Here is an 18,817-nt window from a genome sequence, read left to right as displayed (position 1 = left end):
CTGCTAGGAACTTTGGAATACACAGTCCTACTCCAGAAGACTGACGGGGATGAGGAAGAGAGAAAGTTTAAGTTCTAAAGAGGCAGCTCTGGCTTAATGAAGGGATCACTGCTTGGTGAATCTGATATTGGCAATGAAATTCGTGTTGTTGAAAATAATTAATCCAAGGGACATTTAAAATCCTCTTTCCCAGGCTTGTCCAAAATGGTAATTTTAACCATCATGCTAGATGTTCCAACATTTAACATGCCTCTTAATTCAGTCAACACCTACACTCTCCACCCCTTAGCTCTCTGGCCTGTGTGCTGTTTACCTTGCGTCCACCAGGAATAATCAAATTCAGGCTTTGTCTCTGCTCACGTCTGAAAACAGAAGAAGCCCCCACTCCTCTCCTGCCCTCTAACTCTCTTTAGACATGGCACATTCCCTGTTGTACCCTCATCCACTGCTTCCTATCTCAGAAACCCACCCATCATACCTTCTGAAACGCCTAGCCCATCCGCAGCAAAATCTCCTGAAGATAAAATTTCTGCACCAAATACTCCCTTCCCTTGGTTTTTAACTGAGCACTGAGTCTCTCCAGAGGACTTGGCAACTCCAGTGGGCCACCCTCTACCGCGGTCCCGGTCCCCACCCTCCCGTTACAGTCTACCATCACACAGCCGTCCGCGTGGTCCTCATCGCCAAGGGCAGCTCATATCACTCCTCTGTTCCAAACCCTCTAGTGGCTCCCAGTTTCACTCTGGGTGGAAGCCAAAGCCCTTTTGATGAGTCACGAGGCCTTATGCTACCTGCCAAACCTCCCGTTGCTTCTCTGACGTCCTCCTGTCTCCGCTCTTGCCCTCTCACTTGGCTCCAGCCACGTTCAAGTGCATCGGGCTTGCTGCTGCCCCCTGAGTCTGTGCAGGTCTCTCCCTCCTCCTCTAAGCATCCACATGATCAGCTCCTTCACTTCCTTCACAGGTTTTGCACAAGTATTACCTTTTTCATGAGCTCTGTTCTGACCATTCTATTTAAAACTGCACACCTTACCCCGCACCTGCAGAGTGCTCAATTCCCCTTACCTGCTCGATATTTTCTTTCCCATGCCTTCTAACATACAATCTAATTAATTTTGTTACTATGTCTGTGGTGTATTATTTTTAATCCCTTAGTAGAATATAAGCTTCCCAAGGGCAGAGAGTTTTATTTCTCTGATGCATGCCAAGTACTGAGGATGGTGCCTGCTCCATGGGAGGCACTCAGAACATATTTGTGGAATAAACTGAATGAATAACTCAGAAAACTAATTTAAACAAATTTCTTGGCCCAGGATAATTTGATTTTAGTGATAAAATGTTGACCCTTAGTGATCCCACCTTCTCTTTCTAGCTACTTATTAATTGATTGGCCATCTGTCAAGTCGTACAGATAATTAATTTCACTGAGGACTATAAGTTCACTCTTTTATAATAATTAAGAATTATCTTTTTATAAGCATCTCACCATTCCTTCTATATGTTCCTATAAATGCATGTGTTCCAACTTTTGGGGGTCAAAGAGTGGTTGTTTCTCTGCTTCCTCTCTCTTGTCAGTATATTCATTAATACACTGTTAACTCTTTCGTTGGTATATTTCTTCTTACTGTGCCTAAAACTCCAACAAAATTTATTTTTTGCTACACTTAGCATTTTTGAGTGTTTTGGGTTATTCTTAATGGGTCTATTCTATTTCTTAAGGTGATCTTGACATAGACCTCTTTGGCTTAATATTTTCATATGGTACAATTTTGTTCTATTGATGGTGTCCTTTGCTGTACAGAAGTTTTTCAGCTTGATAGAGTCCCACTTGTTCATTTTTGCTTTTGTTTCCCTTGCCCGGGGAGATACGTTCAAGAAGAGGTCACTCATGTTTATGTCTAAGAGATTTTTGCCTATGTTTTTTTTCTAAGAGTTTTATGGTTTCATGACTTACATATGGTACAATTTCAATATGAAGCTTCTGTGAGCAACTGTAAGAGAAATGATCGATGATACTCAATGAATCCTGTCATCTTCTGGAGATGAGAGTGAGCCATTGCTTATACTAACAATTAAAGGGTTGTCTTTCAATTCTTTACCTTCAGGACATGCTTTACTGTTGTGGAGTCATTTGATTTCAAAAGACCAGTCACATTTTTAGCCAGTTCCTCATGTATAGTTCTCTCTTTGCACGCCTTTGTCTTGAACACGAACTGAAGAAAATCCAAAAAGTGAAAAAGTTAAATACTTAAAAAAGCCACAAAGCTTTGAAAATTATGTTTGCATGAATAACTTATATCTCAAAATTATCTGCTCATGCCAGATTTTGTTGTGAAATAAATGAGGGCCCAATGGTAAGAGTCGTGCACACCTGTTCCTACTTAGGGCTTTGTACAGGTAGGGCCTGACTCACCTACACTCTCCTTGAAACTCTTTGTAGAAATCAAAAGAAGGAGTCAGAGAGCAATGTAGCAGGTTCAAGGAAACATGGAGGGCTTTGACCCACCTACTTAGGATACATTTCCCCTTCTCCTTCCTTCCACTGGTAACAGGTGGCATGGTAGCATTTCTTCATCCTGAAAGGGTAGAGCACCCACTCAAATAGCCAAGTGGGGAAGCAGGTGCCTTGCGATGGCCACTAGGTGAGCTCCCACATGCCCGGGGTCTACCATCTCGTGCTTGCACACAGCTATCAAAGGCTTCGTAAACATTGGCTGTCAGTAAGATAACATGCTGCTCACTGTTTTCTCTCTCGAGATTGGTTGGGGCATGCACCACTGAACGCAGGTAATGGCTTTAGTTTTTGGTATGTCTTCATATATTTTAAGGATATCTGTATTAATTTATGTACATATATGTCAAATATAAAATACCTATTACTGAAGTATAATATTTTACTTATGAGTTGGGTTTGTTGCAAGGAGGGTCATTTTCTTGATAATGTTCACAATTCAGACTTCACTACCATCAAGAGTGAAGGTAGGCAAGAAACTCAAATCACAGGCACATTCCCATTTGGGTCTATAATCATTTCATTGAATTTTGTAGCTCATTGACACCTAAGTTGTCCTGATGGGGCCTGACTTCAGGAAGCTCATCACAGAGAAGAAAGAGAAAGCTAAGAGATGCATGAAACCGGCTAAAATCCAGCCATAGACTATGACTCATATGAAGGCAATATCATCAATTACCTAATCCCATGCATATTTAACCCCAAAGATAACTAGCTCTGAAATATTCTTATTTTAAAATTTTGGCTGGAACACGTCAGTGCCATGGATTGCTGTAAACCACAGCATTTAATTAGATTGGCTTTAGACATACAACTTTGAAAAATACATGGTGTATGTGTACATTTTGAATATTGTAGATGGGGTGAGTTAGCAGCATTTAGCACCACTGAACTTGAAATGGTGTTTAGTTTGCTTCTAAATAAATATAAATTCCATTGAACATCACATCTTCTAAAGACATCAAAATGCATATTGGGACCAGCCTATTAGTTTTCATGTTTCTATGTATGAGGCTTAATATCTACCTATATGCTAAAAAATAATTTTTTCCATTGTGAGTTAAAAAAAAAAAAGACTCCTTGGTGAAGGTCAGAGTCAACCATGTACTGTGACAGCAGTCCAGGCACAGACTCACAGGGCTGAGTGTTTATCTGGTCCATCTCATCTTGCTTCACAGGGGAGAAACATGAGGTTGAATGAGTCTGATTGCTCAAGCGAACTGTTTAACCTTGACTAGAACCTAGTTTTCCACTTGCTAGTTGAGTGTTCTTTCCAGAGTAAAATTCCAGTTAGTTCTATTCATTAGTCTGTGTTTGCTTTAGATATGTGAAAATATACAACATGTTTAGGAATTGTTATCAGCTTGAAACTCCACAGCGGTGTAATCCTGGATTTGAGCCATTTCAAAGCAAATTGACCAAGCAATCTCTTCTATTATAAAATCAAATGGTCTCAGGATATTTTGAACATCCTGGTGAACAATAAACACCATGCCAGGATGCACTTCCAATCGACCTCTGCAAAGACATCACAGACAGTCTGAGAACTGTTTAAGGTTCCCATGAGGAAATAGCCTTGGTTGTCACAAAAGTAGTCACAAGATCAGTGGGTTCTTAAGGTAATTCTCAGGGAAGCCACTGGGGCAAGATGAATAATGCTTGTGTTGATGGCTCTGTGTGATACGGATGGGGGAATTTTTTTCTTCTCAACCCCTCTGGAGATTGAAATAGAAAATTTACAGTAAGTGTTGAGAGTGCAAGTTCTGTAGATGACTGTTGACTGTAAACCCATCAGTACTCTAGTAAGAGTAAGTGGTGACTCTATCTTAAACACAGAGCAAACCAAAAAGGCATCTGTAGGTGGAATTGGCTTTCTGAAATGGAAAGATAGATCTCACTGGAAAAAATTATACCATAGGGATCTTCCTGTGAAGTCACAGACTATTTTTGGCAAATGGGCCCTTTTAAGGAAGGGCCCACATTCATACCTAGGTATTTGGGAAGACATCTAACATGGCTGGCTGGTAGAAAATATATAGATATAAAAATATGATGAAAAAATTCCTATTTCAGAGAGGCTCACTCTGGAATGAAATTTCTAGAATTTTCTTTTACAGGATTTTTTTTTTTTACAAGTTGCTAGCACAAAAGACCTCGAATTCTTCTCTAGTCACCATTCTAGACATAGTAAATAAATGGGTATATGTGTACCCATATGTGTTAATGGAGAGATTCTTTTAACTAAAATAGGTCTGTTTCTCAAAAAGATTTAATCTACGCATAGAAAAAAATAAAAATTTTTATCTTCTAAGCACTATAAAGTGATCTAAGGTACTGTTCTTTACAGGCAGATAGTTTCTTTCTTTACATTTAAGAAGAGGACATGTAGGCAGGAACTCCAATGTGCAAACATCATCACAAGTTCACTGGCATTAATTCACAGGCCAGTTGGAAATGAGACTATGAACACGTCCAAGTGAACACTGGACAGAGGACACTGGCGGAAGCAGAGCACACTGATGGGATGGGCTAGTGGTTCATGCCAGAGGATAAAGGACTTAACATACCAGAAGCAGCTACAAATATACAGTAACTGGGAAAATGAAATAATGCCTGAGAAAACAATAAAAAGAGCTAAGAAAACATTGCAGAAGAAACATAGAGCATTCAATAATCCAACAGGAAAAATCTTCCTTAAATTTACACAGGAATTTCATTTATTTGTAATGTTGACTTCAAAAAGACAATACGTTAATGTTATCCTCTATCTCTTTCTTTGCTCTTTCTCCCCATTAATATTCATTTGCACATGTGCATATTATTTACACATTTATACATTTAAATAATACATCCAGCCCATCAATGCAACGAGATGGCACTTTAAGTAGCTAAGGGGAATGTTTGATATTACTGTGGTGGGTGGGCACCATCCAGCTAAAGGGAGAAACTTCCCACTTGTTGCAGACAGGAAATGAGACAAGCCACACGGTGTGACGGGGTATGACAAACGTCCACATTTCATACCTTAATGTAGGACTGGACGGAGTGGTCCAGCTGCTCCTCATGGCACTTGGCCACAATGTCGGTCAGAACCCTGGAAAAACAAAGTTGTTCAGTGGCCTTTCTGGAGAAGACAGAAAAATACCACTTGATTTGTCACTGGAGTGTATGGTAAACTGAGTCCTTAATAGTTAGTGAATGAATAAATGAACCAATTTCAGCCTCCCCCAGCCACTGCGTATTTAATATATGTATTCCTGTTAGCCATTTCCAACCCTGAAATGTCTAAACACTAAGATACAAGTAATGCCTTAGGGCTGCAGTATGACTGGAAGCCTTTGCTCGAGTTGAATATGATATTTTGGTCCACGTGTGTGCTGACATTGTCTTTTTGGAAAAGGGATCATTTAGTATTTGATTAAAACTCAGATCTTTAACCTCTAATTATCACATTCCATTTTAAACAGGTTCTACTTCCAACCCAGGAGCACCCTATATCTTTTTGGGAAAAGTAATTAGGTCCAGATGTAGGTCTTGGGTGTTTTTCCCCCTTAGCTGGGGTAGGGTTTCTGGCTACCCCAGCTGTGGGTTGACATTTTCACAGTAACACTTCCAGTTGCTCCATGGCTGTAGTGCTTAGGAATATCTCAGAATTTCAACAGATCTATCAGCTGAAATATTTAGGAGTCTTGTCACAGACCCATATATTCATGTTAAATAGATAATCAGTTGAAGGCACAGTTGGGTATTTTAATCTGGGTCTGGAACTGGCTGGTTGTGGAACTATTGAGGATACTTTCATTTTCCAGAGCTTCAGGGTTCCGCTTTAAAGATGAGGCTAAAGACTCTCATTTAGAAATAGGCTAATAATATGCTTGTAAATTAGGAAGATACTGGAAACATTTTAACACCAAAAGTAGTTTTTTCCATAATACTATAACTAATAATTAAAAAAATGAACATTAGGAATAGATGATTCAATAATTAATTCAAAACACTAACGCTATAAAGAGGAAACTGTGATTGCCCAAGTCACCAGACAGATTAGCAATGTTGGGGAAATGGAGGATAGACAAATTTAAAGTGAGAACAGTTAAAAAAAAACAACCCTGAATATTAAAGAAAAAGCTTTAATAGGAATCTGAAATGGACAGCCACTCTGGAAAACAATTTGGCGTTTTCTTAAAACCCCACATGCAACCATCATATGACCCCGCGATTGCACTGGACATTTATCTCCAAGAAATGAAAACCAGGGTTCACCCAAAATCATAAAAAACTGGAACTAACCCAGATGTCCATCAACAGTGAACTGTTAACTACAGTTGGTATGAAATACTAGTCAGAAATAAGAAGGAATGAACTATTGATAGATGCCATAACCTGGATGACTCTCCAGAGAATCATGCTGAGTGAAAAAAGCTAGTCCTATAAGGTGACCTTCTGTCATACTGTTTGAGTCCATATATGTAAGTGATTATATATTCTTAAAGTAACACAGTTTTAGAGATGTGAACAGATTAGTGTTTACCCAGGATAAAGGATGGGGGTGGTGATGAGAGGGAAGAAGCTGTAGCTATAAAAGGGCACCTTTGGGGGTCTTTGGGGGGTTGGAAATGTTCTGTGTCCTGATTCTATCCATGTCAATATCCTAGAAGGGATATTGTACTATAATGGTGAAAGATGTTGCCATTGGGGTAAAGTGGGTAAAGGGAACGTGGGATCTCTCTGCATTATGTCTTACTACTGCATGTGAATCTAAATTATATCCAAATAAACAGTTTAATTAAAAACATGAAGAAAAAGTTAAACAGAAGGTCTAAACTTTACTCGAATGATCATAACAGATGATTAGGAGGTAAGAACTCTAGAATGAGGAATAATTAAACTTGAGATAGTGTCCAAATGAAATGCAAGCATACACAATTAGGTTGCCATGCAGTTATAATCAAAATTTTGTGTAGCCACAGATGATGAAACCTCTTCTGTTCTGGGTACCTGGTCACGGCTGTACTTATTTCATCTTCCTCATTCTGTACCAGAACCTTGAAGAGCTGATTCAAGATTATAGGCAGAAAACTCATGATTGCATGAATCTTTTCCACATTCAGTAAGTTCTGCAGTAAATTGGCAGGAAAAAAAGGCAGTGATTATATTTAAAGCACAGTCTGCTGAAGGGCTCAGAACCCGAATACCAACACCGTAGCTCACCTCATCTGGCTTTATTCTTCCTGGCATTTAGCATGGCTTACGGGCACGGGGGTGAGGTTGCGAGGACACTGCATTTAATTATTAACTAATTTAAAATCAATTGATTCTGATTTTCAATCATTTTTATTTTGGAGAAACTGATGTTCGCTTGTTTTTAAATAAACTTTTTAGGAATTGTGAAATAAAATCATTTACTCTGTGAATTAGGAAGGCATTTAAAAACAGGGTCAGTGATGATTACCTCTTAGTTTGCTACTCAGTGAGAAATGTAAAGGGCTTTTGTGCTTTACTTCATTTCTACTCTGGACTCCCCGAACCCATCTGCCTGTCATGTTACCTTACAGGAGCGGACGAAATTCGAGGTAGGTGACCGAGACATATCTTTCTGCCTTTTTTGGCACTGTCGGAAGAATGCGTTCACATGTGCATCCTGAAACAGCAAAAAAGAGTGTTTATGTCTGATGACACATAAACTGTTTAACGACCCTAGTGATGAGAGGGGAGCATTTCTGAAGAGCAGCTGCCCCAGCGTGAAGCTCTATCAGGGAGTCAGGGAGCTGCTTACGATATCACTGGACATCCCGGCTCACTGAAGACCTGAATGAACAAGGCCCACTCAGCAACCCAGTCTCATAGGCTTGTTTTCTTTCTTGGCCACATGGCAATGGCTGGGGAATTACTCCCCTTGGCTCTGTGTCTTTTTTTTTCTAAAATTATCTTCTTTTATCTTCCCACTCCTGTCTCTTCCACTGACTTCCAATATTTCTTCCATATTCCTCAACACACATGAGAATGTGTGCTCTTTATATCTCAGAAGTATTTTCAGATTTAAATGCCTGAGTTAGTAAAACATTAGGAAGTCCACACTAACCTTATGAGATCAGATTGACTCTTACCCTTTGTTATGGGTTGAATATTGTCCCCTCCTTCCCCAAATCTAGATGTTGAAGTCCTAACTCCCAGTACCTCAGAATGTGACCATACTTGAGATAAGGTCTTTAAAGAGGTAGGTAGGTTAAAGCAAGGCAATTGGACTGGCCCTGACCAATGAGACTGGTGCCCCTACAAGAGAGCAAACTGGGACACGGAGGCAGATACTGGCCACACGTACGCACAGAGGAAAGATGGTCTGAGGACTCGGCAAAGAGGCGGCACCTACAAGCCACGGAGAGACGCCTCAGAAGAAACCAAACTCGCTGACACCTTGAGCTTAGATTTCTAGCCTCTAGAACTGTGAACAAGTAAATTTCTGTTGTTAAGTCCCCCAGCTTGTGGGACTCATATGCCCTTGAAAGCTCTTTCCTGAGAGGGCGGCACCTTGAGGATTTTCTAAGTTCTCTGCTGAGGGTCATGAAGTGAGATACAGAATTTTAGTGAAGATACACATTATGGATGTTTTTCTGGAATCTGTTGATTCTAGAAGGGCGCCCGTGGTTTGGGTTCTGTGTGTGTGTGTGTGTGTGTGAGCTATCTTCAGTTTTGCTTCATTTATTTATCTATTTGACAATTATTCATGGGAAGCTGACTAACTGCCAGGTCCTTGGCAGGCACGAGGATACAGTAGAGGCAAGAAATACCCAGTCCCTTCCTTTGTGGGCCTCCTATTATGCCAGGGAGACAGGCACCATGCCAGCATTTCCACACATACCTACTTGATCATGATTAGATAAGTGCTTTGAAGGACAGCAGGGTGCTGTATGGTGTACGACAAGATGGCCTGGCGTATCTGAAGGGTCAGGGAACAAGGAGGGCTTCCTTGAGAAAGTGACATTTGCGGGACGTGGAGGAAGAGGGGGAGCGATTCCTTTCCTCTCTGAAGAAGGGCTGAGTGTCCAGAGGATCACTGGGTCTTGGCGGAACCAAGCAGAAGCGGGGCGCGGTGCAAGAGAGAGCCTTAGCTTTGGAAACTCAGGTAAATAACGAGATGGAGGAAGGAGGAATGAATGCCCCCAGGGGTGGAGTGGGTGGAAAGGGGAAGCAGATGTACAGAAAAGTGATTGGTGGTGAGTCAGAGAGACCTGGGCTGTTGGAGGAAAGCAGCTGAAGTGTGAGAAAAAGAAAGTGGGACATTCTGAGATACACAAAAGCAGGACTGGGTGGACATTGACCATTCTGTGGGACTGAGGCTGATGGCATCAAAGAACAGATGGATTGCAGGAGTTATGCGCATAGGACTGGGGAAGAGAATTACATTTGGCTTGAGGCCCCAGGGGTTCCTGAGAGAAATTCTGATTCAGTAAAGGCATGATACCCGGATTATTTCATTTTTCTTAGCAGCCAAGTGTGGCTAGAAGCAGCATAACGCAGAAACTGAAAAGCAGGTACACGCTGAATGTAAGAAAGGAGGAATACACAAGCCATGTACTTACAACAATTCGCTCTGTAGTTTATATTTGGTACCATAAAAGTCCTCAAAATGGTAAAACGAAGCTGCCTTGCCACGGAAGGGGTTTGTGGTAATTTAACAATGACAATAATTACATGTGTGCAGCATTTTACAATTCAAGAGACATGTTCACAGGCAGTTTCTTGTTTTGATCCTCCCCACAACCTTAGGTAGAGAGATTTTATTGTTACCATGCCTCTGATGAGGATATAAAACTCTAGGGTGAAGTGACTTGGCCGGGGCCACTGAGGCAGGATTTGGCCGAAGTGGCTCAACCTCTTGACCTTCCACTTAAGGTCATCACTTAGTTTGGAGGTGAAGGTCCAAGGTCGTTATTTTTAACTTTTCAAGTTTTTAACACCTGGATGTTGTCAGGGAAAATAACAATACTTCAAAGGGGAGTGTCATCCTGATAAAACACACTTGCGGCATTTCAGTCTGCATTTTCCTGACACCTGAGTTTAAGGGCTAAGACAGGCTGTGTCTCCTGGGAGAATATATACAATTATGCAGCAAACACATTCTTTTGCTATTTTTGATCACTGGCTCTTCTGACACCTTGTGAAATGGTGTCTCCTCCTGTAAATACAGGAGACACCTCATGCTTCTGTACCTTAGAGAAGGTGGGTATTTCAGGACAACAGGCTCACCTGAGTATTCACTGTTGATACAACAAATGTTGATACTTTGAAAAGTGGCTTGCCTCCGTCAACCCATTTCACGTCACTCCCACCGTGCTGCAAAAAAGAGTTCGTTACTCTCATATCACTCTGGCAATTTGAGAGAAAGAAAATAAGTAGGTCATTTAGTTTATGTTAATTCGCCATCCTGATCCATTCATCTTGCATTACTATAGAGATAGAAAGTAAGAAATGCGAATACATCTGCTGTGTTGGTATATGAGACCAATGTGATATCGGGGATCATTTTTAATAGGTCATTTCTACTGGCCCCAAACTAAACAAGGCATTTGAAATATTGCAGGTACCCTCAATTCATAACTACACTATGGTCTTTGGGCTGATATAAATAGCACAAAGAAGATAACCTCATGCCACTTAGCTCATGTGTTTTTTTGTCTTCAATTATGTATCACTCAATACCTTTCCACTTGCAGAATCTTGAAAGCTTAAATAATTAGGAGGCAGGCTTGCTGCTATTGGGATATTGTACTCTTGAGAAGCTATCTGATCATGTTTCATCAGAGGAAGCCAAGCATATCCAACTGCGTAAAAGAAAAACAAAGAGATACCTCTTGACTACAAACCTCTATGGTGAGGGGTAGAAATAAAGCTGTCATTTATGAATACAAAACTTCACTTAAAAAATTCAATAAATCTCAGCTTTTAAAATACTTTTCAGTTCAAGTCTAAAGGATGACACCTACAGATATCTCAGAATGCTTCTTGTCAGTACCTGATGTTTCCAGAAGCTCTTTCTTTTTGGCATTAGCTTTTGCATTTATGTCACAAGTGACATGATAAAAAGAAAACAAAATATGGTGTTTCTCATTGAGTTGCGTGGGTAGCTCAATTTTCACCTGCAATGAAAGAAATAATAGCTGGACTGAGTTTAAAATCATTTGACCAGGACCAGAACAAGATGAGGCATAGGCTCTTTAGCCACTTAAAAATTCTTTCATTGAAATTTAGGTCCACATTTAATAGTTAGTGTTGGATGTATCGATTTAACACTCAATAGGTATCCATCTTGCTAGCAGTAATGTGTTAAGTTGTTGCTATGTTTACTTCTTTATTCCTCGTCAGATAATTGATACTACCAGAGTCTGAATTAAACACACACACACACACACACACACACACACACACACACACACACACACACAGGTAGGCACACATAGGCATACACACGCAGATATAACTGTAGAATATAAATAAAACACAGATTGAGGACTTACCGTCAAGGGACACAAATTGAGTGAACAGTAAGCCCTTGCTTCCCAAAGCACATGCATGGACCAGTTGCATGAGAATCACTTGTGAGTTCATTAGAAATGCAGAATCTTAGACACTACTCCAGACATACGGAATCAGAATCTGCATTTTAATAAGATCCCCAGCTAATTTGTAACATTGTTTGAGAAACATGAGAGTCATATCACGTTTTGTGAAGAGGCCATGCTGTAGCTATATAAATTCTTCTGAATTAACATAACACATAAAACTGATAGATACTAAGTATACACTTAATGAAGAGGATACTCCATATTCCTGGGATGAAATGTTTTGAAACCCTTTACACTGTATAGTGCTTTTCAAGTCCCAAATCTCTGTCATTTAATTCCCCAATAGCCCTCTGAAGGAGAACATATAGAGAGTTAGGAACTGAGATGAGAGATGTTATGGGGGCACTGAGTCACTAGGAGTATAGCCTAGTCCTTAATAGGATCTTCTGGGACAAGAACCCACATTTTCTGATAATTATCTCATGCTGGAATCCCAAGATCCTGTGCATGTGAGCTGCTTTTAACTCATTGTCAGCAAATAGGTCATTTTTAGAATAATCAAGCAATAAGGTGATAAAGAGCCAAGAAAATTATCTACCAGCTTATTTATGACTCTGCATCAATCTAGCAATTTATTTTCATGTCGCTCAGGAAAGGCATGATCAAATCAAGAAAATAAAATATTACATTGATTTTCAAAGTGTTGTCCCTGAACTGCAGCCTCAGCATCACCTGCAAACCTGTGAAAAATGCAAATTCTTGAGCTCCATTCCAGGCATATTGCATCCAAAACTCTGGGGTGGGTTATAGTAATCTGTGGTAAGCAGCCTTCCAGGTGATTTTGATAAATGGTAAAGTTTGTACAAGTTTGCATGTTCCTTATATGCAAATATACATTTCAAAATATACCCTAACAATGCAACAGAAAGAAAGTTGCTTTTGTTAGCCAACAAAAAGAGCACATGGGAACACAACAAATACTAGAGCTGCATTGATGAAGTGCTAATGCAAATATCCATCACTTAACAAATAATACAAATATTACATTATTTTATAACAGCTCCTTGAAAAAATTTATTATCTGTTTTTTTGTAAAGAATGTGATCATTTTTGGCAATAAAAAAGAAGAAAATAAAACCTAGTTTTGAATCTGCTCAGGGGAGTTTATCAAGCTGTGCATTATGTACATGTTCTCCTGTAGAAAAGCTCATGGCTTTTACAAGGAATCTGGGAAGCATGTGGGAATGAGAGAGATTAAAAGCCAGAGTTAACAGTGAGAACATCCTTTATTTTTTTGAATCTTGTATGTCTACAGATAATACATCTTTCACATGGGCTTTGCCAAGGGGTCAACCAACATAGGATATATTCTATGATGCAATAGCTCTTTCTCCTATTTTTTTTTCCAACTTCTGTCCTGCAGTTACAGGGAAAAAAACTTAAGACCATTAAATGGAAGTGGAGGAAGGAGATAGTTAGGCAGGTCTGTGGTTTCGCCAGTGTTTCTTTAATTAGTTTTAAAGTGTAATGTGTAACAAGGTGAGGTAGGCAAAATAACAGTCCCACAAAAAGTCCTCCACGTCCTCATCCCCGGAATCTGTGAGTGTGGTACCCTACAGGTAAAAGGGACTTTGCAGGTATGATTAACTTAAGGATTTGGAGATGGGGAGATTATACTGAATTATCCAGATGGGTCAATGTCATCACAAAGTCCTTATCTGAGCACAGATGTGATGAGGGAAGGAGAGGACACAGCTGTAAGAATTACAGAAAGGGGGGTCACAAGTCAACAATATGGGCTGCTTCTGGGAGCTGGAGAAGGCAGGGCGAGGAATCTCTCCTAGGCCCTCCAACACCTTGATCAGCCCATGAGACCCATATCAGAGTTCTGGCCTCCAGAACTGTAGGACAATGAATGTGTGTTGTTAAAGCCACTAAACTGTGGTATCTTGTTGCAGCAACAAATAGGAAACTAATAAGAAGATGTGACATTTTTAATCTCAGGCATATCAGCAGGCTGCATTAGTTCAGACCTTTGCTTCATGTTTAGAAATTAAATTAAGTTGCTGACATTTGTTAGTCTGAAGCTTTTTATAATACAAGCTAACTAACATGTGTATAGTAATTTATCATTGACCCAGTGAGTATTTTACATGTGTTATAGCAGAGTGGCGAAGCTTCGGACCCTGGGAGTCGCATGGCCTCATTTGCGTCCTTATTCCTCTTTTAGTTGTGTAGTTCAGCAAAGGTACTTGTCTGAGCCCCAGTTTCCTTATCTATGGAATAGGAAGGTGTGCAGCTTAATTGTTTGTGTCACCTTGACTGGGCCACAGGATGTCCAGAGAGCTGGTGAAACACTATTTCTGGGTGTGTCTATAAGGATGTTTCTGAAAGAGATAAGCACTTGAATTGGTGGACTGAGTAAAGCAGGTGGCCCTCCCCAGTGTGGATGGGTATCCTCTAATCTGTTGAGGACCTGAATAGAACCAGAAAGCAGGGGAAGGTTGAATGCCTTTCCCCCCCTGACCTGGAACACCGATCTTCTCCTTCCCTTGGTGATCCTGGCTCTCAGGTCTTCAGACCTGGACTGCAGTCTACACCACAGGCTTGCTTGCCTTCCAACTACACTGCCAGCTTTCCTAAGTCTCCAGCACGAAGATGGCAGACTGTGGGACTCCTCAGCCTTCATAGTGGCATGAGCCACACCTTATTATAAATCCATTAGAACGAACACACACACCACACACACACACACACACACACACACACACACACACACACACACACACACACTCATTAGCTCTTTTTCTCTGGAGAACCCTGTGGGGATTAAGTGACATGTTGCATATATAGAGTATAGCATGGTGCCTGGCACATAATAAGAGGGTCTTGAGAGTGAGTCAGGGTGTCTTGCTCCGTGCCACATTCAGAGATGAGAGGGTCCAAGGTCACTCAAGTTCATGCGGGTTATAAGTATTCGTGTTGGCTCATGTTCCATCTATTCCTTTGTTCTTTCCATTATGATATGAATGTTGCTATTGATTGGTGAGAGCTATCTCACACAATCTTTACTGACTGGTGAAATAAAAGAAAAAACAATGACTCCCACTTGAAAAGAATGATAGCATAAAAACACCACATTTTAAAAGAGCAATTCTGTTCTGAAATATTTGAATGTGCAACACTTTCCTGTAGCAACTGTCAGTGAATGTAGCTTCTAAATCTTGGTTAAGTAGACATCTGCCAAGGCGTCTCCTTAGTCTGAGGTGTGGTCTGGAGAGAGTGCCAATCACTATGCATTTTCTAATCCACTCATCCATCTTTTCAGGGGCTTACCTCATCTGAGAAATCTGGATTCTGGGAATGGTGCAGAACTGCTGTGTAGGCGGCTGAGGTGAAGAGGGGCCCTCCAGGTTTTCCATAAATACACTGTTTAAAAAGTTATGAGTTGAATAATGATGAGTGTGTAAAATTCACCCTGAGCATAAAAAGGCCACAACTCTTCCATTACCAGTCCTGGGACAAAGATGAATTTTGTTATTACTTGTCGGGCTTAGCTGACATCTAATCAACCTTGAATTTCTTTGACCTGCTGTCCTGTATTTATTATATTATGGGGTACTGCTGATGAAAATTTGAAGGCTTTAATGCATCATGTAGTTATTACAGCAACACTGAATACCTGAACCAGTTTTACTGCCTAACTTTTGATTACTAGGAGTAAAGAGCTAATTTGTTCAATTCTGATTCCTGCAGGATGGCCTTTTGAAGGGGTCCATGATATTCAGCTCTGGTCTAGAGTTTAAGACAATCAGTCCTAGGTGACCATAAGGCCTGGTCATCCCAACCCTCAAGCAAGAATGCTGGAAGGTTGGGTTCCAGGCTCTATATACTGTACGACTAGTCTATGCCAATCCCTACTCAGGCCACGGGATATGACAGGGCGCTTCCTAATCATGCAACCTAAAAGCTTCCTCGGCCCAAGGCTCAGGGTCTCTCATCTGGAGCCTGCTTTTCTCTGGGTGATGCAATGAAATAGGGCCTCATACACCTGTGATGGTGCCTCTTTCTTAGAATTCTCACACAAACACTGCCCTAGCAGGCCCGGCATGCTTCATCATAGCCTTTATTTGCCTGATAATTTCATTTCACTTCATTTTCTCTCCTGATGCTAATGATATTGTACAATTTGGACCCTGTGGATGCTGAGAAGGGCTCAAGACTATTTTAAAGAACTTTCTCCTCTGCATGATTCATTCCATCACTGAAATTGATTGTCATTCTTCCAAAAAATGCTATAAACCTTCTTAGCATAGAGAATACAATTGGTACCTGGCAGAGTGCTTTATCTCAGATATTTGTGGGGGTTACTCAGAAATTAGTTTTGTTCTTTACTATCTCATTCCTCTGATTCACTGAAACTGGGAAGACCCGGCCACCGGCCCATTAAAAATAATTGTCCTCTCTATTTTTATAGTTCTTTTTTATGTTGTTAGAACTTCCTAAAATAAAAACAATATGTATCAAATAGGAACTCTGAAAAATGTAATCCAGTTGCAGTTTTATAGGTTAAAGCAGCACAGTTCACACAAACTTCATAGTTTATTGGTCTTATTAAATCGTGTGATCAACAAACAGGACCAGTTTCCCAGAGCCACTTCCCGGCTCCTCAGGCAGCTGGCCACATGCACCCCCCATAAATGTGAGCGTCCCATGGGCCCACTGCATTAGCCATCAGGCCAGTATGCAGCGGCCCTTCTGGACAGGCCACACAAAGGCCAGCTGGGAAGTGGCATTTTAAATCAGCCATGCTGAATTGAGAGGCAGGTTAATCTTTGAAAAGAGCAAAGTTTTCCTGGGGGGCATCTTTGCATGTATTTCACGCTAGAATTGTTTCCTTTTTTTCCAAATCATGAAAAGCTAAGCAGAGCCACAAGACTGGCATTTCTAATAGATCTGCTTAATGAAGGCTAGTCAATCAGGTACGTTTTAGGAAATCTAAAACAAATGTATCGGATTGTTCCTCTTTCTACCACACTCAAAGAAGAAGCCTCTCAGTGGGGGAGAGAACCCTGCCTGTCTCCCCCTTTTATGCCCGCCCCCCTGTAGACTGGGCTCACCTTCATGGGCTTGGCACCTTCTTCATCCGAATTTTTGAATTCAATGCATACGGTTATATTACGTGCCTGAAATTATAGGGAGGGAAAATCAAAATTGTAATTTCTTGTTAAGTAACACCAAAAAAGAAACCCCATTAAAAAACCCCAAATGCCTAAAATAACTAGCTTCTAATTAAATATGAAAAATGTAGACTGTCCAACATTTTCTTGTGACATATCCAAGTGCTCAGAAATAGCAGAAATAATTTTAGAGAGATTATTTGAAAAAGAAGAAAAAACTCATTTTGAAAGAGGCCAGGCATGCTATTTTCAGAGTATCTTGGAAGTCTAAAGCAAAATGATTTAGGGCTGTTTTCAGAAAGGATTATTAATATGTTACAAAACTGTATCCTTAAATACTTTTAAGCTGAAACTCATGACTTCCCCCTTTTAAGTATTTTCTTCAAGTGGTTTTTTTTTTTATTCCAAAGTGCTGTCCTATGGCAATTTGTAGTTGAACTTTCACGAAAACATCTTAATATCATCTAAAAAGGGTGTAGAGAGAGGGTGGTATCTCAGAAACACACCATACCTTGTTGAAACATTTCTGGCTATCATACTTGAGGTGTCTGGGGTAAATGTAAATCTGGTTTTTGTATACTCTGTAAGGACGGCAGTACTTTGTGGAGTCATAGACAACCTCTTCTACCTCCACTGTAGGCTCTGGTTGAGCCGTCACATTGAAAGGCTTGACAGGGATAAAGGACGATGTTACACAGTCTTTAAAAATCAGAAAATAAGAGTTTGTCATTTCATATGATTGTTTTTAAGTGAACAACACTTAATATACTTTAAAATGAATCCACTTAAAATAGAAACTCCACCCTTGTATACACATTCGCGTTCAGTTATGCTAACATGAAAAATTTGCAGGTGGTAGGCATCAGACATAACCAAGCTATTGAGTTAATATAAGAATTTATGCCTCAAAAAACTGGTAAATCTTTTGGATGGATTAACATCTATTTTCTTTTTGTATAAAGAGTCATATAAAAAGTCATATTAGCTAAAGATCTTCTGAACTGACCTTTACTATGACACTATAAAAATAATACAGATATTGATATATGGCAGAATAAAACTTTGCCTAATGGGTCTATTACTGATATTACCAAAGGATTAATAGTAATTTTTCCCTATGGAATGATTTCACAACATAGGCCTTAAGTCCCCTTTGTATGTAGTTTATTTTTATCTTTAGTTTTTATAATCCTTTATGATTAACCTTGTAAGAACAGCTTAAGGGGGAAAAAAAAGACCATTATGAATTTATAAATCCAAAGTTCTGTCACTAAACAGTTCAGAGGCTGAAGCAGTGGTACTGATTGATAGCAAGACTTTTACCCCTTCTGGAATCATCCTTTGTTCAAAAAGGCAAAATGGTGAGCTAAATAAGCTTAGGAATCAGATTACAGGTTACTTTTCAAAAATCAGTTATAATAATTTTGTTATATGCTCAGATTTCTCTAATGTCCTACAGTCCTTTCAGAAAGACTGTTCCAGCATTTTCATTTGTAATTTTTATTTGCCGTAGGTAAGAACCACATCCCACAAGTCAGGTAGAGGAAATGGCCTTGTTTATCC

At 40.0% G+C, this 18,817-nt stretch overlaps 1 protein-coding gene across 14 annotated transcripts in view; it reads right to left on the bottom strand.

Annotated features, from left to right (window-relative positions):
* DOCK10 (dedicator of cytokinesis 10) overlaps positions 1-18,817 on the bottom strand; it is a 233,745-nt gene that overhangs the window by 51,514 nt on the left and 163,414 nt on the right. For all 14 annotated transcript variants that reach the window (XM_073218047.1, XM_073218048.1, XM_073218053.1 and 11 more), the window contains exons 17-26: positions 17,766-17,953; positions 17,195-17,260; positions 15,411-15,503; positions 11,525-11,648; positions 11,212-11,333; positions 10,759-10,845; positions 8,060-8,152; positions 7,510-7,628; positions 5,536-5,605; positions 2,099-2,212 (exon numbers count right to left, since the gene is read on the bottom strand). In XM_073218047.1, the coding sequence (XP_073074148.1) occupies positions 2,099-2,212; positions 5,536-5,605; positions 7,510-7,628; positions 8,060-8,152; positions 10,759-10,845; positions 11,212-11,333; positions 11,525-11,648; positions 15,411-15,503; positions 17,195-17,260; positions 17,766-17,953 (1,076 nt within the window). The remainder of the gene's footprint in view (positions 1-2,098; positions 2,213-5,535; positions 5,606-7,509; positions 7,629-8,059; positions 8,153-10,758; positions 10,846-11,211; positions 11,334-11,524; positions 11,649-15,410; positions 15,504-17,194; positions 17,261-17,765; positions 17,954-18,817) is intronic.

The sequence above is a fragment of the Manis javanica genome, chromosome 12 (genome assembly GCF_040802235.1).
Source record: "Manis javanica isolate MJ-LG chromosome 12, MJ_LKY, whole genome shotgun sequence".
Taxonomy (NCBI): domain Eukaryota; kingdom Metazoa; phylum Chordata; class Mammalia; order Pholidota; family Manidae; genus Manis; species Manis javanica.
The sequence above is the reverse complement of the archived record's forward strand: the minus strand, read 5'-3'. Positions and strand labels throughout refer to the sequence as shown.